Below are 25,333 nucleotides of genomic sequence, written 5' to 3' on the forward strand. Positions count from 1 at the left end.
TATAATTAATGTCACTTGAAAAAAAAATCATTTATATTAAATAACATGGTATTTTATTAGAAGATATGTTCTGTTACCCAGCTAATTAATCTTAATTAATATGATTCAAAATTTATTTTGGTATAAGAAATGGGAAGAGAAGGTTCAAAGAAAAAAATAAATAAAAATTGAGAAAGACATCACACAATTCACATACATAGAAGCTGACAAAATTTTTGGAACACAGGTAGAGAGAGAAAATGCGCACACGCAAACCAGAGAAAACACCAATTTTGTGTCTTTTAAAATTGTTTTACTGCTTTGCATTTCTCATTATGATTTTCATTCATTCATTCATTTTGTTTTTCTTTTTCTTTTTATTTTTTTTGTGTGGATGCAGTGGCTTTCTTCTCCTCTCTGCTTCCTTCCCTGACAATCTCATTTTCACTTCCTTTTCATCTGAGACCCAAAAGCTGCTCCTGCTTCTTCTCCATTCCCCAAAACCATCCAATCTCTTAGATTTATAAAAAAAGCTGCTTTTTTCCTCCTTTCCCCTTGGTTTCTCATTTAATTCAATTGAACCTCTATTTTTAATTTTAATTTTTTTTGTCCCTTTTGAATTTTGGTGCCATTGTCTTTGTTAAGGGAATTTTATATCTGCCATTTGATGTAAAGTTTTGAGATTTGTATTGTAGTTCTTGTGGGGTGTGTGTATCAGGGAACTTGTGTTTGATGTAAAGTTTGTGACCTTTTTGGGGGGTTTTGTTGTGCTTTTTGTGTGTGTGTGGAAGAGCGAAGAGCTTCTGTTTGATCAAACAGAAGCTCTTTGTTGGTGATTTTTTTCGAATTTTCTGCTGGTGATCTCATTGGAAACCCGAGCTTTTTGAGGCTCGGGATCTGAATTGTGAAGATGGATTCAAATTCAACAAAGGAGAAGGTGCAGACCAACGACGCTGTTGCAGATGGAGCCGACCTTAAGTCTTGTTATATGCAGAAGTTCAGGCTCTATGAGACTCGCTCGGTAAATATTTCTAATATTTCTTCTTCTCTCATCAATGATTTGTTGTCATCGATGATTTGTGCATTACAGATACATTATTTTTTGACCATGATCTAGATATGAATTTCTTTCCCCTTCAGCATGTTTATTTTTTCTTTTATTGATTTATGATTTAAGATGTTGTTTTGTTTGGGTTTGATTTTGAATTTCTTTCTTTCTTTCCCTTGTCGAATTCATGTTTATGTGCACAAATTCAGTGATGAAGTATAATGTTTTTGCATTGGGAAAAGGAACCAAAGTCATGTGGAAAGTTTGGTTTTCTATATGAGGAGATTTCCATTTGGGATTTGGATACATGTCCCTGTGAGATTGGTTTTATGAAGTGTTGTCTTGTCTAGATTCTTGTGGATTTCGTTTGATTCACCATAATGCATTGATGAGTCGTCCCTGACTTTAATCATTCAAAGCAGGTATTTGTAACTTTCATTTGTTTTCGTCATGATGCTTGTGAGGGTAAATAAATGTAAGTATTTAATGATTTGCAGAACAACTGTTCGTGGACTTCTATAACCCCACTGTTTTCTGATTGGATTTATTGTCTGACCATGTTTACACTGCCTTTTGTTTATTCCCCCAAATATTTTTGGTTTACTTGTGTGTAATGGATTATTAAACACCTAAGCACACTAATTTCATTGGATCTTACTGCAAAATCGTGTGATATCTACTGATTGAGTGTTTAACAAGCATTCATTGGGAAACTAGGGTTATTTTTTTTTTTATTTTCTTTCATCAATTTTATGCATCTGGTCGGATCTGGAATATAGTTTGGTTTCAGTTTTTTATTTTGTAATTCTAAATTGCCGAAGTTTTTATCAAAAGGTAGCCACTTCATTCCTGTTCTTCTCTTACTACCCTCTATCCCAAAAAAAAAAATTGATGTGAAATATATGCAGAAACTTTGATGAAAAGGGTTATAAAGGTAAGAAAAGGAACCTTAATTATTGAACTAAACTGCTACATTCTTATTCAGGAAAATGAGACTGACCTTGAAGGAAAAAAAGTGGTAAAGTTATCCATGTTAATCTTCTCATAAATGTGTCCATTTATCTCTTACTTTCACATCGTTTATGTTTTCCATCTCAAGCCATTGCTTGTCCATTTTGTCCTGGTCTCCTCTGTAATGCAAAATTAAGTAGCCTTCTAAATATATCCAGAAATTTTGATGGAAATGGGGCAAAGGAAAAAAAGTTAACTAAAATCATTTGATTAAAGTGTTACATTCTTATTCAGGAAAGGAGACCTAAAAAGGAAAAAAAATGTGATATTTATTCCTTAAATTTCACTTCTTGTTTCTTATAGATCTGTCACCTTCATTTGCCTCCACTCACATATTTTTTATTTTTCTGTCTAAAGCCACTGCTGGTATGTTCTTGTCTTATTCCCCTCAATCTGGAAAAAATCGAGTAGCCTTGTTCAGAAGCTTCGATTAAAAAGGAGCAAAAGTAAAAAATGTAGAATCAAAACAATATAATTAAAGTATTTTAGTGGGAAAAGAGACGTAAATGAGAAAAGTTGATAGAGTTAGAGTCTGAATTTTGGTTGACGTAATTACATGATCTTCTCACTCATGTCATCATCATTTGTCACATGCTTTTACATCATTGTGTTTCCTGTCTCTTGGTCAATGTTTAGGGTAGGATCATTCTCTCATACTATCACCTTCCTTTTTGTTTGAAATGGTAATATAATGACGTTGATTGTTGTTCTCTGCTCTGGATAGAATGTTGTTTTCGTTTTCTACTTTGGATTTATTATGTTGTAACTATGAGAGAATGACACCTGTTGAAGTTGTTAGGATTTACAGAAAGCATCGTGTCTGGTTCAAGCAATGAATTGTTCATTTCATATACATTCCATGCGCAACATGTAATATGTATGCAATTGTTTAAACCTAGCAAGCTCAATGTGGCATTGTCACAATGTCTGGAAACTGGATAGTGCTTAAAACCTGCCCTCTTAATCTGGACTTAGTAAAACCATTTCTCATTTGACATTTAGGTTCATAGTGACACCATCTCTTGACACTTGTATGGATTAAATGACTATTATGCTGTTTTTTGTTATGTTAGAAAATAAAACTACTTTCAATAGTTTTAGAAATAAGTTTGCCATTAAATTTAGTTTTTTTCTTTATTAGTGTTACACAGAATGCTTGTGGAGGTGTTCTCTTCCTTTATTAATATTTTGTCTATGAATTACTATAAAGCACTATTATTGTGGCTTACAATTTTTCTACGCTCAGAAATTTTACATGATCGGAAGAGACAAACACAGAACATTTTGGAGGGTCTTAAAGATTGACAGATTGGAGCCATCTGAATTGAACATCGTTGAAGATTCAACAATATACTCAGAAATTGAGTGCTGTGACCTTCTGAGGCGGGTACATGAAGGAAACAAGTCTACAGGAGGGCTTAAATTTGTAACAACTTGCTATGGAATCATTGGTATTTTTCTATTTCTGTATAAGATCTCAATTGTTATTGTTATCCTAGTCTTGTTCCCCACATTTTTCATCAGAATAAATATAGGGTTTTTTTTTTTCATTTGATTAGGATTTATCAAATTTCTCGAGCCATATTACATGCTGCTTATAACGAAGCGAAGGAAGATCGGCACAATCTGTGGTCACAATATATATGCTATCACAAAAAGCGAAATGGTTCCAATTCCACATTCTACCGTGCGATCCAAAATGGCTTATTCTAAGGATGAGAACAGGTCTTTAGTCAATTTTGCATGTAATTGTAATGTGTCTATGGCAATTTTAAAGAGAAATGTAGAGAGTAGCGTTGAGAAGTATACTTTGTCCATTGTACTTAGATGTTATGAATTACAATTTTTTATTTTGAGTTCATTTCACTGTGCTGTTAAAACATTCTGTTAGAGCATAGTTGTGTTGAAATTATACATTTTGGAGTGTTTATGTGTACTGTATATGTTGATTGCCTCTCTTCAGTCTGTATCCACAATGTGGGCTTCTTCAGAGCAACCTTCTCATCTTTCTGTGGTACACTTTAATCGTCTCTTAGTTGTGAAATAGAATCACTAATGCTTCTTCAAGATTTTGGAGTCATGTAATATGTATATTGTTTAGTGTATACCTCCTTTGTAGTTGTTTTATTGTTCTACCTTTATTGTCAGTTCATTTCGTGCAAATGTACAGGCGCAATCTTCATTGCTGTTATGATGTAAATGTAACTTTTTTGATTGAGAGAAGGTATTGCCAGGGTTTCAAGTTCAACTGGGAGATCACTTTATTTTAAATTTTTTGATACGTTTGGTTAGAGTTATTGGTTTCATAAGTTGATTATAGTCAATTTCTTTCACTTTTATTTATTTATGTAAAAACCATCTTATTAATGGGCTTTGCTCTTTCTTCTGTGGTGATTTAGATACAAGAAGCTTCTATGCAGTGTGGATCTTGCGAAGGACTTCTTTTTCAGCTACTCCTACAATGTTATGTTTAGTCTTCAACGCAACTTATCTGATCATAATACTACAGGGCAATCCGTATATGAAACCCTTTTTGTTTGGAATGAGTTCTTGACTCGTGGAATCAGGAATAATCTCCAGAATACTTCATGGACTGTAGCCTTAGTACATGGCTTTTTTAAACAGGTATATTTGAAATTTTTTTTATTGACTAACTAACAGATATTTTTTGAAGATAACCACTGTAGTTAATAGTATTGCTAGTGAGTCGTGAATGTCTTTACCTGTTTCTCAGCCTGATATCTGATTTGAGTATCTAACACCTATTTTTCGGTGGAGTGAAACTAATCTTATTTGTTTGCATTTCCTTTAATAGAGTTCATGCTGCATTTATTAAACCATAAATCATTAGTTTTTTAGTTGTAGTACGTTGGGAAATTCATTCCTCAAGTCCAGGTTTGATTAAATTTACCTTAGGAAGTTTTTCTAACATCTTATTGCTGGCTAACTTTTAATGGTTACTCTTTTATTGGCTTCTAGATTCATCTTAGTAGTGCCAGAAAAAATACTAGTATTGCGTATTCCCAGAAAGTTATCTTGTTGACAAGTGTTATGGTATGTAGGTCAAACTTTCCATATCTGACAGTGAGTTCAACTTGACTATCATTGCTAGGCGCTCAAGGCATTATGCTGGGACCAGGTTTATATATTTTTTAGGCTTTTCTCATGTTTGTTAAGATTAAAATTGCATTCTATTTCTTATCAATGCACTTGTGCAGATATTTGAAACGAGGAGTTAATGAAAAGGGTAGAGTAGCTAATGATGTTGAGACAGAGCAGATAGTCTTTACAGAAGCTCGTGATGGACACCCTATGCAAATCAGTTCTGTGGTGCAGAACAGGGGTTCAATCCCTCTCTTCTGGTCTCAGGAAGCCTCTAGATTGAATATAAAACCAGACATTATATGTATGATATGGAAGCAACTTTCCTCTGTTACTCATTTTGATTTGAAATTTATGCTGATTGCTCATTTTCTTTACTTTTCTTTAGTATCAAGAAAGGACTCTACTTTTGAGGCAACTAGACTTCATTTTGATAACCTTGTCAAAAGATATGGAAAGCCAATTATTATTCTGAACTTAATAAAGGTAGGCATTTCCATATATGTAACTGAACCGTTAAGCAAGTTTGTTTTCTTTTTCATTTCTCTAAACCAAAAGATTTTCTACCTTATATATTCTTTTGTCTTCTCTGTTTAAGACACGTGAGAAGAGGCCTCGAGAAACTATTCTGCGAGCCGAGTTTGCAAATGCTGTTAGGTATATTAATAAAAGTTTGAGAGGGGAAGATCGCTTGAGGTTCCTTCATTGGGATCTGCATCGGCATTCAAGATGGTAACTTACTCTTCCTTTTTTCTGTCCATCTAGTTCAGGTTTATTCATGGGGTGTTATTTTATTAAATCAATCACCTTTAGCAGCAAAGCTACTAATGTGTTGGGACAGCTGGCAAAAGTGGCTGCATACGCGCTGAAGCTGACTGGCATCTTCTACTCTCCAGTGACACCAAATATAAGGCTAGATGGATTATCCCAATATTCCTACTCTGAGTAAGTTTGGTACAGTTTACTTTTGTACCGAGTAGGCAAGTTGACATATCATTTGATTACTCTGCAATTGTTTTTGTCTCGATGTTATTGTTAGTAATTTTATTTTTCATGTAATAACTCCCTCAAAAAGCTTGTGCTATTAGGTGAAGATTTTTGTATTTATTTAATTAATATCTTAAATAAAATGCCCTTTGTGAATGAGGTTTCGGGGCTTGAAGCACAGACAATGCACATGTTGATCCTACCATGTGCTGAAACCTTTTGGTCCTGAAAGATTTGAAACTTTGTTGTGGACCAAGTCTTCCAACATAAGTTATTAGGTAAAAATTCATGAATGGTTGTTTTTATTAATATCATTTATTGATGATTTCTTTTTGTAACATATGCAGGAATAACAATGTCATCATTGATCACAGTATCACAGAAGAAGCCAGCATAAATAAGAATGATGTTGATACCGAAACAGAAGTTAGCAATTGTTATTATAGGGATGATGAGAACAAAGATTACAATGACAAACCCCTGATGCTTCAATCCGGGGTGTTAAGGACTAACTGCATAGACTGTTTAGATCGTACCAATGTTGCTCAATATGCTTATGGACTGGCTGCACTTGGACGTCAGCTTCAAGTTTTAGGATTTACTGAATCCCCAAATATTGATCTTGATAACCCTTTGGCCGAGGAATTAATGGAAGTCTATGAGTCCATGGGCGACACATTAGCCTTTCAATATGGAGGTTCTGCAGCACACAACAAGGTAGTCTCTCTAGTTTAGGAGTTTGGACTTAATACCAGATCAGAAATTCTGCATGACTGCGTCTTAAGCATAACATGGAATCTATACGCAAGTTAATCTAATGCTGAAAGCTTGTTGCTTTTATTAGGTTGTCTCCAGTGAAAATATGCCTCTTTTGCCAGACATGTATTTGGTTCACAACTTTCTGGAATAGTGTTTTATTTGTTGTTGGTTTAGTTAATTGTATGAACGCAGTTATTACTATTACACAATTCTTGGTTAAATAGGCTCCCTATTTTTTTAAAACTCAACTGAGATCAGGAGTATTTTATAAACTTGGCAAAACCCTAATCTAGATTCTGATTTAAAGTTGTTTAAAGGACCTAAAGATTTATTTTTCTGAAATAGCTCAAATACCCATTGATATTTAACATTAATTATTAATTTACTATAGAGGCATTCACAATTTTCCCAAAGTTTTGAAGGGGAGATCTAAATTTGCCTCTTGTTATCTTTTCCTTGCATGGAAATTTTTTCTGATTAGTGATTACCGCTCACTCCTTTATTTTGTCAATGGTGTGCTATTTAGATATTTTCTGAAAGAAGAGGTCAATGGAAGGCAGCAACACAGTCCCAGGAATTTATTCGAACCCTACAGCGTTATTACAACAACACATATTTAGATGGTGATAAACAAAAAGCAATTAACTTGTAAGTTAAATAAGCCCATTTGTTTAATTGTTTTTGTGAATAATTGTTTCCATATGTAATATGATTTAAAGTAAACACAAACAGTTTTTATAAGTGGATTGTATTAGAATGATATAGCTTTTGTTGTTTTCGATATTGTTTGGGTCAGATTCTTGGGGCATTTTCAGCCGCAACAGGGAAAACCAGCACTGTGGGAGCTTGATTCGGATCAGTATTATGCTGTCAAGAGACATGGCCTTTATTTAACAGATGGCAGCGTTAGGTAACTAATGGATTATTGAGTTGCACTAGTTTTTGTCCTTTTCATTTAATGAAGCGTTGATTTTTAAATTTTCAAGAATTTAATTCGCAAATATGAACTTCTGATATTTTGTCAAACTTCAGTTATTGGTCAAGCATATAGATAGATATTGATGATTTGAGTGAGAGAATACCTTTTCAAATCAGTGAGTAGTTTGAGTAGTATTGATACTGGGTACTGAAAGCCTTTTTCTTATATGTAAGTAATTGCTTCTTTTCCTCAGTTTTCTGCTTGGAAAACCGAGTTGCTACTAAAATTGCTCAATACTTTTTTATAAGGTCTTGTTCATGAAGTTCAGATGGTGTTTGCTTTGACTTAAGATCAATGTAATAGAAATATTATATAGGCAAAGCGTAATATCAAATTTACTCTTGTCTTTTGAGGATGAAAGCAAATTAGTACTAGTTGTTTGTTCCTTGTGGATTTTATTAAATGATATTTTCTTTAATTAAGTATTTCTTTGCTAGAAGATTGACATGGCTTTTCCTTTATATTGGCAGGTCAACTATTACGAGATCTCTATCAGATGGTAACATTCTTGGTGAAAGTGATGCTTCCATTAGGAACTTGAATGATGATACAGATTGTCAGAAATCATCTGAAAATCCTGATAAGCGTTTCCTTTCGGGGTCTACGCCGGATATCTTTACTTGTGGAAGTGATATTTGTCATTGCAGGTATGCTAAGTTGACACTTTACTTGCTAAATTTAGACATGTAATGTAACTTATCTGAAAGGCCAGCTGAAAATTTGACAATAACAGCCTCAGAGTTAGGCAGAACTGGGTTTCTTATTTGAATTGCATTCACACTACTCAATTATATGATAGGCTATCTAGACTCGTAGGAGGAACCATGCTATCAATTGGTAAATGCTCTTGTTTATAAATATTTCCTTAAGTATTTCACGCAAACCTCACTACTGTCTGGATTTTTTTATTATATTTTAACTGTGAGGGGAAATGAAAGATTGTTGTGCAGCCCCAGGAACCTTAGTAACCTGGTCCTTTTATGTGTACTATGCTCCATAGTTTGAGCTGATATGATTTACTAAATAAATCCAAATTTTTTGACTGTTTTGTTTTTTCAAATCATACAGGCAGATACATGGAGGAATGGTCAAGGGAAAACATTGTGAGAGTGGTCATATTTGTTACGATGAACATGGAGATGCATGTGACTGCTCCAATTTCCTTGATGTGGACTGGCTTTCTTCTTCTGGAAATTCTTGTGAAGAGGAATTACTTGAAAGGTAGTTCTAAACCTTTGATTAGTAATCAAATACCCTTGCCATCATTAATTCGCACATCGATTTCAAACTATGGTCTTTCTTCACCATTGCATTATCCTTTCCTTGAATCTTTGATCAAAGGTGGAGAGACACTTGTGCCACTAGGTGTCGCCCATGGACTCCTTTGATTCACCTCAATGGATTTATCTTTTTCTTTTCAATACTTGTTTTGCTGAAGGTTTCTAGATTATGGTATATTTGAATATAAACAGTGGAGAAATTTAAGTAATATCAATATTTTGGAGTAAAAACCCAGTTCTTGAGCTCTGGATTAGTCTGCAATTTTGAAGGTTTTGTTGTTAACAAATGCCAATGTTGTTGGTGTTACAGATCAACCAGCATCTCCTCGGAGAATATCGCAAATGAACTAGTAACCACTGAGACATCTGCTAGTGAATCTGGATCCAGCCTTAAGGTCAGTGTATGATAGTTTACAGAGCCATTACAGAATAACATATCACTTCCTCTGAGGACGAAATATGATTCACTAACAGTTTTCTAAGAAGAAACAAAGGAAGATAACTTCCAAATCCTTAAGCAACAATAGGGCCTTTCTGTAATTCTTGTATGCCCTATAAACTCTTCTGAATATCACATTTGCTTCTGAACTTGTGTTTAGAACTTAGAATATCAACTTGACAATGCAAATACATTAGCATGATATTTACAAGTTTTGAGAATCATCTACCATCTTCAACACTAAAAATTCTCAGAATCAAACTGTAAAAGTACATTCATTTTCCTACCATATCCAATCACACATTGTCATGTAAAATCCAAGACAACACATGTGGATGTTGGTGTTGAAGACATTTTTCAATGATGTTTAGTACATTGTTGTGTTGCATGCAGCCAAGTGGTGGCTAAAATCTGCATTGAATGTGTTTCAGGGAAGGCAGAGTGGAGAAGAACTGAAAGAAGTGAACAAAGAAGATAGGAAGTACAGTGAAAGGTTTGAACGTTGGGTAAATGAAGGAGATATGCATTTTGTTTGAGAGAAAATAGTGGTCTTAACTTTTATGATCCCATCCGAAGGATTTGGGGGCTTCTGATTCTGACTTGGTGTACATAAATAAAAAAAAAATGGTAAGAATATGATCCAAAAGCAGAGAAATAGCAGTGGCAGCAGGTGACAGGCTGAGTTTTGTTCAAAGGGGCAACAACATTTGAGTTACTCATTATAGTTTTCCTTCAATAGCATCCATTTGGGAGGTAATGGTAGATGTTAATAGGTAATTCATTTTTCTTCCTCCTAAAACATACCGCAATATCATCATCAACAACCCTGTACATAATTTAAAGTGAAAAACCAAAAAAATGCATAGCTGCTTCTGAGTTTATTACAACTGTTCAATAAATCATATGCAGACAACATTTTTGGTTCCCTGGGATATTTGAGGTTCTTTTGTTTCCTTTGGCTTTGAACAGATGTATGTTATGAGAGGCTGGAAAGAGAGGAAATAACTTTTCTATATATAAAGTTTTCTTTAAATAAAAATTAAGCTGGTTAAGCTTTTTTAAGTATCAGTCATTTTTTTTCTTCTAAGGAAAAGTTTGCTCTTCGTAAGTGAAGAAAATAAAATGAAAATATTGATAAATTATCATAAATCTTACGTAAAAAGTAGTAATTGATTATAGTTTTACCATATATTATACTTTTTACTTTTACTTTGGTTAAATAATCAGACTTAAAAAAAAATTAAAACATTGTGCCAGACTTATCATGATTTTTTTTTTTTAAATTATTATGAACTTGCCATAAATTAACAATATTGGAGATTGATGTAGTTAACGTGTCATGAACAAAAATATTTTATGTCTCTATTCTTTCAGATATTATTCTTACCTTTACATTCAATAAATTGTTTTTCTTCAAAAATACATATATTTTCTTAGACTCAAATGATTTAGTTTTAATATATTACTTTTGATATTATAGTCATAGTTTGAGCAAAAAATATTACTATATTTAGTAAAATAAAAGTATGTTTGTTCATTATGTTATAAATATATGATCAATTTTTTTATGAATAAAATGATAAAATACATATAATTTTTTATGTAAAATAAAATTAAAGTTATACATAATTGTCTTTTAAATGATTTTTTGTAAAATAATAATATAAAAATTAGTGTTTATGGATTAAAAAGGCACGCATGTTAATTATATTTAATCATTCTTATTTACATAAAAAAAACATACAGTACTCGGATTACATATTTTCTTAAATAATATTTTTTTGTATTTAGTAGTGGACAATTGTGATGAATAGTAACGACTAATTAAAGTACAAAGGATTAAATAAAAAAGAATTTATAGTTAATTAAAACTTTAAACCTTTTAAACCATCTAAGATAATTAAAGTACAAAGGATTAAATAAAAGAAATGAAATAAAAATTACAGTCAATCAAAACTTTAAACCATTAATTAAATAATTTTGATAAAAATACAATATATCTTCTGGTTGTTTTAATTCTATTGATAAATATATTATATATTTTAATTATTTTATTGAATAAATTTATATTAAGCCGATGTGTAAACTTTTATTCTCATACTTTCATAAAATATTTCTCTTCTAATTTTTTCACATTTATTATCAAACTTTAACAAATTTAACCACAAAAAAAATAATCAAATGTATAGTAATAGTCTTTATCTTGATACCTATACTTCGATCTAAAATACTTTAAGTAACGAAATTTAATATGAATTTCTATATTTTGTTTTATCTATTCAATCATAACTCATAAAGGATGATTGTTGTTACACTTCTATGTCCAAACAATTTATGAGAGATTAAGATAAATCATAAATTTCATGCGATTTGGGTAATTCCACCCTTAGAACATTTTTCTTTTGATCATTCAGCCTTCTTCAACAAAGTAAACTTATATAATTTTTCAATTTGTAAAAGTTAACTCAAATCCAAAATTATAAAACCTTTTTTTTCTTTTCTTCTAAGACTGTAGGAACATTGTTTCTTAACTGGAAATAGAAAATGATAAATTTACAAAAATATCACCATAATTTTGAAAAAATAATAAAACTTATTAACCAACTTTTTTAATAAGTATATAAACTTATTAAAAATATCTTAAATTTGAAGATGATTTAAACGAGCTAGGTGTTTCTTGCGTGTTATAGTTAAAATGTAAAAATTTGTAAGTAAGTCAAAAATTGTTAAAATATTGTTCTTCTAGAAAGAAGATCTAAAAAGGGTATTTTAAACATATTTATTCACATTCAATTTTAAATTTTTTATTTTATCAACTCTCATTTTCACTTCTAAATTCCACCAAAATCTTATTTATCTAAATAGTTAGCAGGGATCGAAGCCACAAACTCTTCCTTTTTAACTTAACCAACCATATGGGTCATAAATAAATTATTCAATTATTTGTATAGTGATTTTTTTCTCTCAATAATTTGACACAATTTATGAAATTTTTGCTTAATTATTTTCTTTATAAATGTAAAATTTATTTATTTAAAATAGGATTAATTATAAAATTCATTATTTTGAAACGATAGATTTAATTGTTAACCATCTTTATATTTGTAGGAAGAAATTAATGAAAATATTTTGCTTGTTAAGGAAATTAAAGAGCAGATCTTTGGATCTTCGATTTTTATTTTGATCCACTAATAATGCATGATATGCAACATTTTTTATTTTGATTATTTTATTTTAATGAATAAATTTAGTGTGTATTTTTGCAACCTTTGTCCCTTTAGGTTTTCAACATTAAGAGGGAACTATATTTATTTCCAAAGCTTGTCTATATTTTTTTTTTTGGAAAGAAAGTAGCTAAACTATATTAATGGGATTGTAACATCCAAACAGTTTTCTCTTGACTCTTAATCTTTCACAACATTTATGATGTACTACAAAAATTATGGCATGATCATTATTAAAAAGTGAAGTAGATATTATAACCAAGTAGGAATGATTAAATAAAATAATTATAGATAATAAAATACTTCCAAAACTATAATTCAATTTAAAATACTTATCGAGATTTAGTATGATTTTTGTTTATCTCTTCTTTTATCATTTCAATCATAACTCAGGAGGACATTTGTTGTTACACTTTTATGTCGCAAACAATTTATGAGGTACAAAAATAAATGATAAATTTGATTCAATTTGAGTATGTTTTCACCCTTAGAACATTTTTCTTTTCATTTATATCGTTCGGTCTTCTTTTTTTAAATAAACTTATATAATTTTTCAATTTGTAAAAACTAACTAAACTCAAATCCAAAAGCATAAAAAATAGTAAATTTTACAATGTCTCTTATAAATGCAAATAGTAGAAGATAAATCTAAAAAATGCTATAATAATAAGTATACATTAATAAAAAATATCTTTATCTTAAATTTGAAGATTCTTTAAACGAGTTAGACAAATAGAGGTTAATATATATATGAGAGATATATACAAAATTAAGATACTATAACAAATAAAGGTTAACATATATTTGAGAGATACCTACGTAACCATTCCATACAAAAATTTAAAAAGTCAGAAACATTTTCAATCTTTCATCAATTCATTCCATTAATGTTTCCTTTCCTCCTTAAATTTAACAAACAAGTTCTATCATATTAAGCCTCACATTACCATAAACTTACTTTTTTACAAGAACTTGTAAACTAAAAGGATACTTATATCAAATTTAATCATCTAGTAAACCAACCAAATTCAAATATAAAATGTTAATGATTATTAAATTTGAAAGACTAAAACATGTACCGAAAAATTAACTCATTAGAAAAAATTGAGGTTGACTAAATTTGGTTATATTAGCAATTTTAACATCAAACATTTCAGCTTGCAAATCTTCCTGGACGTAGTTAACATCAATCTATGCTAATTGATCTGGACATGTTTATATACTATACTGCTTTAAGGGATATTATATTCAATATCAATACACATTCAACATATCTATGTTATATGTCGAAAAACAAAAACGTAGATAAATTAAAATCGAAGGAATACGATAAAAAAAATGGCAATTCCCAGAGAAGGTTCTGTAAAATTATGATAAATTAATCATAGGCATTCGATGGAAAAAAAGGCAATTCCCAGTGAAGGTTCAATAAAATTAAAGAAAAAATGCATCATCTCGGTTCCACACCCACGAAATATTCGAAATACTCGATAAATAGTAAATAAAGAAGTTGCAAAAAAACATATTACCTAACATTCAAGAACCATGTTTTCAACAGTAAAATAAAATCTTACCGAATATACGATGTTAATAATAAGATTTCTGACACTCAAACCAAAAAACATGTTCCTTTGCTAAAAAAAACTGATCCATATTTTACTTCGAAAGAGTAAACTAAATTGCAAGACAGGGCAAAATCATGGCATCAAAAACAACAATTTAATCCCATCCAGTTGGTTGGACAGATTCAACTCCGGTAGGTGGAAGAGGTATTTGTTGTGGCGGTGGAACAGCCTCGCCCCAATCTCCTGCGACTGCAATTATTAAACAGAAAATGAATGCATTGTTCCAGACATCACAAATGTACAAGCAATTTGCAACATGCTACAAATTAAAGAGAAAAGACAACTAAAACGAAAACTAACAAGCAATAAACAGTCAACATTAAAGATGACAATATACATAATACAACAGAATAAGAAAAATAACTCAGATTTGTCAAGTGTTTGAAAAATGAGAAAATTGAAATTAATGTCGTACCAGGAGCTTCTGCAGAGGGTGGCGCTCCCCAGTTGACACCAGGAACAGCTGGAATAGGTTGTGGAACTGCATCTGTCCACGATTGATCAATCGTTCCGGGCCACTGGCCATCAGCAGCAATAGCACCAGGATTATAGTCAGTGATGGCATAATCACCGGCAGGAGCTTCCTCTTCCTCTTGTTGTTTAGCCTCCTCTGGTTCTCTATAGAAGAACAAGTCCACCTGCATCAAACAAAAAATTAAAACAACAAAATCCTTCAATTAATCTGGCTATCTTCAAAATTAACACAATAATCTCTTTAACAACGCCAATAAGGAAACCCAAACAAGAAAATACTTACCATAACATCCCATTTGAGGCCAGGACGAATGGTACCCCTCATTTGCAACACCATCCTGGCAAGAAGCCAAAAGAGACATCCAATGCTGTGTTTTCCCTTGTTGTTGGCAGGAATTCCGATGTCAACATACCTCATGGGCGAGTCAGTGTCACAAAAAGCAATGGTGGGAATGTTTCCAAGAGCAGCTTCCTTAATGGGCTGCAAACAAACCCATACATATTAAAATCACAAAGCAGGTATCACTCAGGCAACACTTAGGTAAAGAAACACACAAAGCAAAACTAGATTCAATTGAAGTCAACAATGGCCATTCTATTCCATTCGAGGAGGAAAATTAGATTAACTACCAAATCAAATGAAGCTAAAGTGAGACATGTATATTTCACATATAACTGTTTAAGTTGAACATGAACCTGATGATCAGTTCTTGGATCCGTAAGGATAAGGAGGCGAGGCTCGCTGAAAGAGGTTTGGAGCTGATTGGTAAAGGTTCCGGGAGTGTGTCTTCCAGCAATGGCATGAGCACCAGTGTACTGAGCAAATTTGAGAACCGCCCTCTGACCGTAAGGCCTAGCTGATTGCACAATAATATCCTGAGGGTTCTCAATTGCAACAATAACCCTAGCAGCAAGCTGAAGCTTCTCCCATGTCTTACCAAGGTTGATAATGTAAATACCTAATACCAAATTCACACCACATGTCAAATCCATATTCTCGTATTGTATCTATTGCAGATTCAAAATTAGTATTGTGCAAAAAAATGTTAGTTACCATCGTTGCGGCGCTTGAAGATGTAACGTTCCATTTGGAAGTCACAGTTCTTCGTGCCGAGGTGAACGTCGGCAGCCAACATCATCTGGATGTCGGCTTCCTTTTGGGAGAGCTGGCGCGGCGGGGCGGCGGCGTTGGGTGCGGCGGCCATGGTTGCTTTTGTGCCTCGAAAACAAGCTCCAAAACCCTAGTTTCAGTGTGAGTGCTGCGAAAGACTTCGGGGTGAACCTGCTTCAGTTTCTAATATACTGAAGAGAAAACCCTAGGTTTCACCCATGGGCTTTTAATGGATAAATCAACCAGCAGGCCCAATTAAAAATTGGTCAATCATCCTAAAGGCCCAATAGCAGAAGATCAACCAATGAGATGGCCCAATAAAAATTTTGTTTTTGAAATTAAATTTTTGTTTGAAATGAAATCTATAATAATAATAATAACATAATATACAAATAGATATCTTTTTCTCACATATGGTTTTTTCAGTTTTATTATTAATTATTATTTTAAAAATTAATTATTTTATAAACAATTTATCTTTAATTATTATTTTAATTTTTTTTTCATTTTTAATAATTATTTTAAAAAAAAAATTTGTATACATATTTAATTTTTTCAATTTTACATTTAGTAACTATTTTAAAAATTAATTATATATTATTTATTAATCTTATCTTAATTTTTTATGAAAATTAAAAAAATGTAAACAGGACAACACTTGTGTTTTCGTTAAAATTGACAATGACACACTGATGAAATTATAACAACGCTCCATTTTGAAATTATTTTATCAAATTTATTCTTTTAATAACTTTTTTTTATTTTAGTTTTTTCAATTTGATTTTTTTTAAATTTAATTAATTTTTCAATTAAAAATTAGCTATAAAATAATAAAGAAGTATTTACGGTACAAATTATAAAAATATTCATATTTAATTTAAGTAATAATAATAATATTTTATTATTTTTTGTTATAAAAAAAATAAAAAACAAAAACTAAATAACACAATTTTACTGTCTAAGTTAACTGAACATGACGATCTTAAAAAAAAATCGTAACCAACAAATTAACTAATTAATATAACAATTATTAAAATAAAAAAATGTATTTTTAGAAAATTAGTTATATAGAAGCACTTAATAAATAATTGGTAATTTTTGTTATCACATCGACTACCATAGTAGGCAATATTGTATATATAATTTAGTAAATAATATCCAACGTTTATTCTTTATTATCTTGTGTTTTTAGAATTATAATTACAAATTATACTAATTACTTTTTTTAAATATTTTAAATCTGTTTATGTAAATAAAAAATAAATATAGAAACATATTATAAATGAAAGTAATTGTACGAAATATTTATTATAAATATGTAATTTATATATTAAATATTTTTATAAATATTTAGATTATTTTTGAAAGTTAGAAAATCTTTTGCCGAAATTACGATAGGTATTTTTTAGCAACTAATATTCACATTATAAAGCAATATTTTTCTTCTGTCATCTCGGGTTCTTATACTAGGCAACCACAATTTTAAAATTATTATTGTATTCAAAATCTTTGAAAAATATATTATCAGTATTTTCTTAAATTATAATACATACTTTGAGAAAACCAAGTTTGAAATACTTTAAACCTATATAGAAATATAAAAAATAAATAACAATGTGAAATAGCATGAATTAGTTATTAGTTATTGTAAATCTAACTTTAATTTGTATATTTTAAATGTTTTGTTTACAAAAATACAAGAAATAAGATGATATATATATATATATATATATATATATATATGTATATTAGTTGACAAAACTACGTGGAAAGTTAGTACAAAACTGAAAATCTACAATATTATGATTATTGATATTTTAATTTGTATAATATATCTGTGACTGACATGTATCTATATATGATACTTTAGGATATTTTATCAATACTTATATATATATATATATATATATAAACTAATAATGTTCTTGTCATGACAGTAATTTATAAATATTATGTTAAAAATATTTAATATATTTGATTTTAATTTAGATTTACACAAAAATAATTATATATTTCTCACGTTCTTTAAAAAAAATTATATATTTTTTAATATACATATATAACGTGTCTTATATTTTTAAAATTAGCGTATACATGTATCGTAATTATGCATTATGGTTGAAAATCAATCATGTTACATTCAAAATTCAAAATAGTTTAAAGTAATTGTGATAGATGTAAATGATTAATTCGTATTTCACTTAATAGAATGCCAAATCAAACATGGGGATGGTCGTGTAAGAGCATTTTGATGATGGGTAGGAATTCATAGAAGGATATGTGTTTTGGGCTTAAAGGTAGTGTTTTTGTGTGAGTCAGGCCCAATAGATTCTTAAACCCTACCTAATTCTATTTCGTTCTCTGAAACTGGGAAGTGGTTCTTCCTTCGTTCTCTATGCAACAATGGTGAAATTGAAGTCCAGCAAGTCAAACAAACCAGAGGATGTTGAAATCCTCAAATCAGACGTTGCCTCCTTCGCTTCCTCGCTCGGGTTATCCACGTCACACTCCCAATCAGGTTTCAACGATGTCGATTTCCGCAAAACTAAGACGAACAAGCCCCCAAAGAAGCAACAACCACCTGAAAAAGCCACACCCCAAAGCACCCAGAAGCCAAAGAACAAACCTTTGAGCAAAAACAATGGACCCCACGAGAAGAACAACCCCAAACCTCAACCCAAACCGAAATCCCCAGTTCTGTCACTGGAGAATGGTTCCAGTAAGGAGAAGGGGTTCAACAAGTTCAGGAACCTGCCAAAGCTTCCTTTGATGAAAGCAAGTGGTTTGGGAGTGTGGTTTGAGGACATGGCGGAGTTGGAAAAGAAGGTGATTGGGGAAGGGAAGAAGGTGGAGTTAACGGATGCGGAAGGGTGGAAAGGGTTCGTGGAGAAGAAGAGGGAGTTGGGGGAGAGATTGATGGCACAATATGCTAATGATTATGAGTCATCGAGGGGGAAAAGTGGTGATATTAAGATGTTGGTTTCAACGCAGAGGTCAGGGACTGCTGCTGATAAAGTGTCTGCTTTTGCTGTGTTGGTGGGGGATAATCCAATGGCAAATTTGCGTTCTCTTGATGCTCTTTTGGGTAAGTTAAGATACGTGCTGGTGGGGATAATTCGATGTCAAATTTTCTTTCTTGTTTTCTGTATCATTAATTTGATTTTGCGATTGGTGAGTTCTTATTCATGGTTAGTTTGAGCTATCATGCAAGTTTTTGCACGGGTGTTGTTCCTTTAAGTGCTTGTGGAATTGTGAAGTAGTAGTAGGAGTGCTGAAAAGTAAAGTACGAGTGTTGTCATTGAAACCTTAGTCTCTTAGGTGGGTCTGGTGTGGTGAACTTTCAGCCAAGTGTTGTTTGCTTATGCCATATCTTTAGAGTACAGTATTTATTATCTTTTGTCCTCGTCATATGTGCTTGGGATTATGCTGGAGCTATTGACAGTGTTTGTTGTTTAATCTAGGAATGGTGACATCCAAGGTTGGAAAGCGCCATGCCTTGACAGGTTTTGAAGCACTGCAAGAATTATTTATTGCAAGGTATCATTAAAATATAATTCATAGAGCTTTTTAAAAAAATTGTAAGAATTTGATTAAATCTATGGAGGAAAAGTTGTAGAATGTTATCAAATTTGAAAGATAATTATACATTTCTATCTTTCTCCTTTGCACACATCTCATGTTACTTTCCCAACAGGCCGTTATTCTAAAATTACATGACATGTACTTTTTTCGGTTTGCAACTTGGAAAGTTTTCATTCAACTGGGTATTATTTGCATAGCATTAAAGCACAATGATGCCTTAGACTTTCAGTGCTCTGATCAGCTAGCTACATTATTTTTTTTCTATTTTTCTTGCAGCTTATTACCAGATCGTAAATTGAAGACCTTGATACAGCGACCCCTAAAGCATCTTCCTGAAACTAAAGATGGTTACTCTCTACTCCTTTTCTGGTATTGGGAGGAGTGTTTGAAGCAGAGGTATGTGTAATAACACTCTGTTCATTTTCACATTTTTATCTTAAATCAAGTTCTATGATTTGACTTGGTTACAAATTTCTGAAGTAAATTATATTCCCGTAGCAGCGTGTTTTGTTTTGTAAATTCTGGATGCTTCTTGTACATTTTAATTATTTGCTCTATTATAATAAGAATAGTTGAATTCTAATGAGCATTTAGTCACATTAATTGGTATTTTGCTTGAGGAGTCACAATATTGCCTTGGAAGAATAGATGAAATGATTTAGGCCTTGTACCACCGAGTCCAAAACCTTCCTACATCACTTTTCAACCCAGATTTTACTTGCGGAATATTTCTAACTATCAATGAGGCTCGTTTTACTATCCACTCAAGCTCTTTTGTTAGTGATATCTCAGATATGAACGTTTTGTTACTGCCCTTGAAGAAGCATCACGTGACATGCTACCTGCTCTAAAAAACAAGGCATTAAAGGTTGGTTTTCTGTTCATACTTTGTTCCTTTTTTTTTCTGGGTTCCCATTCCCCTCCAAGTTGAAAGTGACTCAATATTACTACAGCGGAAGGTTTGCTACTATAATCAACTTAATAAACTGAAATCATATCGTCTTAACTGGTGGATACTTTAAAGTTCTTATGCATGATAAATAATAGGAAAAAGATTCTCTTTTTTCCTGAATCCGTTTTATCTTTTTTAAGAATACTTTTGTAATTTATGTTTGTGTGAATATATGTTTTTATATTTAAGGTCTTTTTGATTAAACAACTTAATCAAATCATTATTTCATAAGTTAAAGCATGAAGCTTAATGGAATATGCTAAAAATGTTTATTTAATAAGTTTTTTCCATGAATCATATCGTAATAAGCTAAAAAAGCTTATGAGATGGTCACACACTTAAATAAGATCTTATCTCCACCTTGTTGTAACATTTTCTCAGATGTATTGAATGTATTGTTGCTAATATTAATTAATAACTATTGGGTGGGTTCCTTTGTTGCTTGCAGGCCATATATGTGCTACTGAGTCGGAAATCAGAACAAGAACGCAAACTACTTTCTGCACTTGTTAATAAAGTGAGTTAACAGTGATATATGTCCAATCTGCATCTATTTTGCTTCTTCTTCGCGTGGTCAAGTTACAATAGCTGGTTATAGTAATACCACAATCTGTTACTAAGACTTTCTTGTTTTATGTGGCTTCTCTCACTTACTTTGTTGGTGGGCGGTTTTGATATTGCTTTAGCTTGGGGATCCAGATAATAAAGCAGCATCTAATGCTCACTTTCATTTATCCAACCTTTTGTCTGACCACCCAAATATGAAGGTATGAACATTTATTAATCCCTCTATTGTTTCAACCTTTTACTTCAGTTTTTGGTGTATCTATAATTGATTTTTTAGCCAATATTTAGAGTTTAAGCCAATAGTTGTACTTTTTATTAATATCACTAAGTAATTGACAGTTAGATAAATACTTGAAGGAACTTTGCAGGCTGAAAAGTTTTCATGCCTGCATGACTTCTTTTATCTCATTTTCCTTTTACGAATATATTGACTATTTCCGTTTTGGGGTTTCATGATATTTGGCAATGATAGACATTGACGTTTAGGCTCCCTTTTACCTCTTCATTTGTTTTTGCTACTGATTTATTTTCTTGTTAATTTTTCTATACAGGCTGTGGTTATTGACGAGGTGGATTCTTTTCTTTTCCGGCCCCATTTAGGACCACGATCACAGTACCATGCTGTATGTACTATATTTTGATCCTCACCCTTTTCTTACATCATTCACTGCAAAATAAAAGTCACAGCATTTTTTTTCTACCCTTTGTTGTTACATGATCAATGAAAATATTATGTATCCTATGATGTATCTGTTTGAAATCACTTTTCTGTGGTTTCGGAAATGGCCCTTCAATTTTAGATTACTTTCTGAAATTTAATTTTAAGTTCTGTCAAAGTCTCCTTAAACATATGGTCCGTCCGAAGAATCTCGTTGGCTGATTTTTCTAATTTTGTAGATTAATTTCTTGAGCCAAACCCGCCTAACAAATAAAGGAGATGGACCTAAAGTGGCAAAACGTCTTATAGATGTATATTTTGCGTTGTTTAAGGTATTGGTTTTAAATTCCTTAAGCTTATCTTATCTGAAATATTATGACGATGAGTGGTTTGTTTACTTAAGTTCAAAATTATTTCAGGTTTTAATCATAGACGCAACCAGTAACCAGAAGCTTGATAAAAGCGGCAAGGGCAAGGGAAATGCAAAAGAGGGCAAGTCAAAAGACTTATCAGAATCACATGTGGAATTGGACTCTCGGCTTTTATCAGTTCTCCTAACTGTAAATATGATAATAATATATGCTAATAATTGTGAACTTTTTTATCATGTTAAATTCTGTTGTAATCTTGTCTTTCATTTGGTATTGGCATAGGGCGTGAATAGAGCGTTTCCTTATGTCTCAAGTAATGAAGCTGATGACATTGTTGATGTCCAAACTCCAGTACTTTTCCAATTGGTAATCACTAATTTGTTAGCAAATAAAACTCTATGCAGTATGTTACGGATGGATTGCATCAGTATTCATCCTTACCTGATTTTCTTTCCTTGATATCTTAAGGTTTTACAAACTTGCAGGTTCATTCTAAGAATTTTAATGTAGGTGTTCAAGCTCTGATGCTTCTGGATAAGATTTCTTCCAAAAATCAGATAGCCAGTGATCGGTTTTACCGTGCTTTGTATTCCAAACTTTTGCTTCCGGCTGCCATGTATACATCCAAGGCAAGAAAACTTTATTTTTTCTTTACATTTTCTTTTTGATAAAAATATGGCTGCTTATACTAGTGTTCAATAATCTGTAGAATTTTCTAATGTGTTTGTCCTCAGGCAGAAATGTTTATTGCACTTCTTCTCCGAGCAATGAAAAGGGATGTTAATTTAAAGCGTGTAGCAGCATTTTCTAAACGTCTATTGCAGGTGCATATTAAACTGCACTTTCTCTACGTTTTTCTTCTTATACATACTACTGAACTTTTGTTTTTTCAGATTGCACTTCAGCAGCCACCACAGTATGCCTGTGCTTGCCTTTTCCTTCTTTCCGAACTTCTTAAAGCCAGACCACCTTTATGGTAATTACTTTTTCTGTCACTGCCATTGTCACTACTTTTATGTTGGTGTGAAAAAAGATATATTTACTATAGTCATAGAACATCAGTGTTAGTCTGCACTGAGAATTTTGTGACAGAATTGTTCAACCACACATTTGGCCAGCAAAATGAAACCATCTTCTCTTCACTTGTAGGAATATGGTGTTGCAGAATGAGTCTCTAGATGAGGAACTTGAACACTTTGAAGATGTTATAGAACCTGATAATGAACCCAGCTCTGTATCAAGTAAACAAAAGGATGATGTTGCAGTTGCAAAGAATGGCGAGGACCCCAATGCTGATGCCAGTTCTTCAGAGAGTGAAGATGATCTTCCTGCAGCTTCTGAAGATGATGATTCTGATGATGATGATGATGATGGTTCAGGGGATGCGGGATTTCTTCTTGCAAAGGATGAAACTGTTCATAAGGAATCAAAAAAATCAAAATCTGTATCTAATAGTGAAAGTCAACAGTCACAATTATCTGCTGAGAAGTCTTCCCTTCGTGGAGGCTACGATCCACGACACAGAGAGCCTTCGTACTGGTACTTATTTGATTTTTCTATCACACTAGTCGTCATTTCAGATATTAATATATGCAATATTTTTTGCCATTGTTTGCTCAAAGCAATTTCATGTGGAACTCTTACAATGAAAAGATAAAATCTTCTTAGAACTGACCATTGAAAAAGGCAGCATCTTTAGAGATTGCGAAGCATGTATTTATATTGTATCAAAACCTTAACCATTATTTTTTTATCAGTGGTGAATACCTTCTATTTTCTAAAGTTAATTTTCTCACTTTGGTAGAGTTAGATCTTTATTTGTGATTTTTATTTTCTTGTCCATCTTCTCCAAACAGCAATGCAGACCATGTAAGTTGGTGGGAGTTAATGGTGCTTGCTTCACATGCACACCCTTCAGTTTCTACCATGGCAAAAACTCTTCTTTCCGGTGCCAATATTGTGTATAATGGAAATCCATTAAATGATCTCTCCATGACAGCTTTCCTAGACAAATTCATGGAGAAAAAAGCCAAGCAAAGCACATGGCATGGTGGTTCTCAGATTGAACCTGCCAAGCAGGTAAAAGCGTAGACTTTTCAATCTCGTAATGTCCCATTCTCTTATCCAGCCTCCTGATTCAGCATGTTAACTTGTTTCTCTATTTTGCAGATGGATGTCAACAACCAATTGATTGGGGCAGAAATTCTTTCACTAGCGGAGGCAGATGTGCCCCCAGAGGATCTTGTTTTCCACAAATTCTACACAAACAAAATGAGCTCCACTAAATCGAAGAAAAAGAAAAAGAAGTCAGCTGATGAGGAGGCAGCTGAGGAGTTGTTTGATATTGATGATGGTGAGGTTGATGGTGGGGATGAGAGTGATAATGAAGAGATAGAGAATCTGTTGGATTCTACTGATCCATCTTTGGGACCAGACACTGACTATGATTATGATGATTTGGATGAAGTTGCCGGTGAGGACGATGAGGACTTGATTGGTGATGTTAGTGACGGTGAGGTGGATATGGATATGGATATACCCTCTGATATAGGGGAGGAAGAGGCTGATGCTCCAATTGACGATGTTGGCAGTGATGATGATGATGGCATTGATGATATTCAGATTGGAGATGTTGATGATGGCTCTGATGGTGATGAAGAGGAAGTTGGCAGAAGAAAACGAAAACATAAAAGTGGTGGTAAGAAAGGCGTGTCTCCATTTGCAAGTTATGAAGAGTTTGAGCATCTAATGGAAGATGACGACCACACAGAAAAAAGCTTCCCTTAAGAAAAACAAGTCAAACAAATCTAAGAAAAGAAAAAAGTAATCAGCTGCATTGACCGAGACAACAGTTGGCTATGACCAGATTTTGAGAATGCATCAACAGTTTCCTTATAACAATTTTGAGAAATTCCATATCAGGCTAGGTAGTATCACCATGTTATTCTTGTATTCTCTCAGTTTTGATTGCTTCTAAATTGTATTGTTTGTGGCCTGTTTAATTTAATGGCCCTGTATCAATCTCTTTATTTGGACGTTTCTCTCATCTCTCGGTTTAAATTGCCGTTTTCCTTTCAATGTCCAATTTTATACTGATTTGATTTTGACGAATTTGCATATAGTTTTTTTCTAAGTGCTCTTTAATGATTCTAGACACCAAAATATTAAAAAACACATCTTAATGC

General features: G+C 32.3%; 3 protein-coding genes across 4 annotated transcripts; 2 read left to right on the forward strand and 1 right to left on the reverse strand.

The window, feature by feature from the left end:
• The first annotated feature begins 240 nt into the window (after window positions 1-240).
• On the forward strand, window positions 241-10,518 carry LOC114166052 (phosphoinositide phosphatase SAC2-like). Of its 2 annotated transcripts, none has more exons than XM_028050705.1 (16): window positions 241-1,000; window positions 3,285-3,489; window positions 3,598-3,763; window positions 4,438-4,663; window positions 5,101-5,177; window positions 5,257-5,444; window positions 5,529-5,626; window positions 5,739-5,872; window positions 5,954-6,085; window positions 6,475-6,844; window positions 7,413-7,534; window positions 7,683-7,796; window positions 8,336-8,512; window positions 8,934-9,086; window positions 9,456-9,540; window positions 10,016-10,518. In XM_028050705.1, exons 1-16 carry the CDS (start codon window positions 890-892, stop codon window positions 10,118-10,120), a joined length of 2,463 nt encoding a protein of 820 aa, XP_027906506.1. In that variant the 5' UTR covers window positions 241-889; the 3' UTR covers window positions 10,121-10,518. The 2 variants fall into 2 exon arrangements, with proteins under 2 accessions (XP_027906506.1, XP_027906507.1); XM_028050706.1 differs by having other exon boundaries at window positions 242-1,000; window positions 5,957-6,085.
• Window positions 10,519-14,283: 3,765 nt separating this feature from the next.
• Window positions 14,284-16,191, reverse strand: LOC114167133 (40S ribosomal protein SA). Its single transcript, XM_028052098.1, has 5 exons — window positions 15,962-16,191; window positions 15,604-15,866; window positions 15,191-15,388; window positions 14,849-15,071; window positions 14,284-14,622 (listed from the first exon to the last, which is right to left on the reverse strand). Exons 1-5 carry the CDS (start codon window positions 16,110-16,112, stop codon window positions 14,528-14,530), a joined length of 930 nt encoding a protein of 309 aa, XP_027907899.1. The 5' UTR covers window positions 16,113-16,191; the 3' UTR covers window positions 14,284-14,527.
• Window positions 16,192-18,421: 2,230 nt separating this feature from the next.
• LOC114166718 (CCAAT/enhancer-binding protein zeta) lies at window positions 18,422-25,194 on the forward strand. The gene is made up of 16 exons (XM_028051498.1): window positions 18,422-19,103; window positions 19,480-19,555; window positions 19,877-19,996; window positions 20,393-20,468; window positions 21,001-21,069; window positions 21,239-21,319; window positions 21,671-21,742; window positions 22,017-22,109; window positions 22,197-22,337; window positions 22,431-22,514; window positions 22,634-22,777; window positions 22,883-22,972; window positions 23,042-23,124; window positions 23,298-23,687; window positions 24,005-24,227; window positions 24,318-25,194. The coding sequence occupies exons 1-16, from the start codon at window positions 18,422-18,424 to the stop codon at window positions 24,933-24,935; spliced, it is 3,042 nt and encodes a 1,013-aa protein (XP_027907299.1). The 3' UTR covers window positions 24,936-25,194.
• The last annotated feature ends 139 nt before the right edge of the window (window positions 25,195-25,333 follow it).

This window comes from Vigna unguiculata, chromosome 10 (genome assembly GCF_004118075.2).
Source record: "Vigna unguiculata cultivar IT97K-499-35 chromosome 10, ASM411807v1, whole genome shotgun sequence".
In the NCBI taxonomy this organism is placed as follows: Eukaryota; Viridiplantae; Streptophyta; class Magnoliopsida; order Fabales; family Fabaceae; genus Vigna; species Vigna unguiculata.

What these genes read in the sequence shown, in the direction of transcription:
- LOC114166052 (XM_028050705.1), top strand. Translation starts at nt 890, where the DNA reads ATGGATTCAAATTCAACAAAGGAGAAGGTGCAGACCAACGACGCTGTT. An exon ending in TATTCTAAGGATGAGAACAG is followed by an intron (nt 3,764 to 4,437) that starts GTCTTTAGTCAA and finishes GTGGTGATTTAG; the next exon opens with ATACAAGAAGCTTCTATGCA. An exon ending in AGTGATATTTGTCATTGCAG is followed by an intron (nt 8,513 to 8,933) that starts GTATGCTAAGTT and finishes CAAATCATACAG; the next exon opens with GCAGATACATGGAGGAATGG.
- LOC114167133 (XM_028052098.1), bottom strand. Translation starts at nt 16,112, where the DNA reads ATGGCCGCCGCACCCAACGCCGCCGCCCCGCCGCGCCAGCTCTCCCAA. An exon ending in GCCTCAAATGGGATGTTATG is followed by an intron (nt 15,072 to 15,190) that starts GTAAGTATTTTC and finishes TGTTTGATGCAG; the next exon opens with GTGGACTTGTTCTTCTATAG. An exon ending in ACCCTCTGCAGAAGCTCCTG is followed by an intron (nt 14,623 to 14,848) that starts GTACGACATTAA and finishes TAATAATTGCAG; the next exon opens with TCGCAGGAGATTGGGGCGAG.
- LOC114166718 (XM_028051498.1), top strand. Translation starts at nt 18,422, where the DNA reads ATGGTGAAATTGAAGTCCAGCAAGTCAAACAAACCAGAGGATGTTGAA. An exon ending in GAGGAGTGTTTGAAGCAGAG is followed by an intron (nt 19,997 to 20,392) that starts GTATGTGTAATA and finishes GTGATATCTCAG; the next exon opens with ATATGAACGTTTTGTTACTG. An exon ending in TTTCTAAACGTCTATTGCAG is followed by an intron (nt 22,973 to 23,041) that starts GTGCATATTAAA and finishes TTGTTTTTTCAG; the next exon opens with ATTGCACTTCAGCAGCCACC.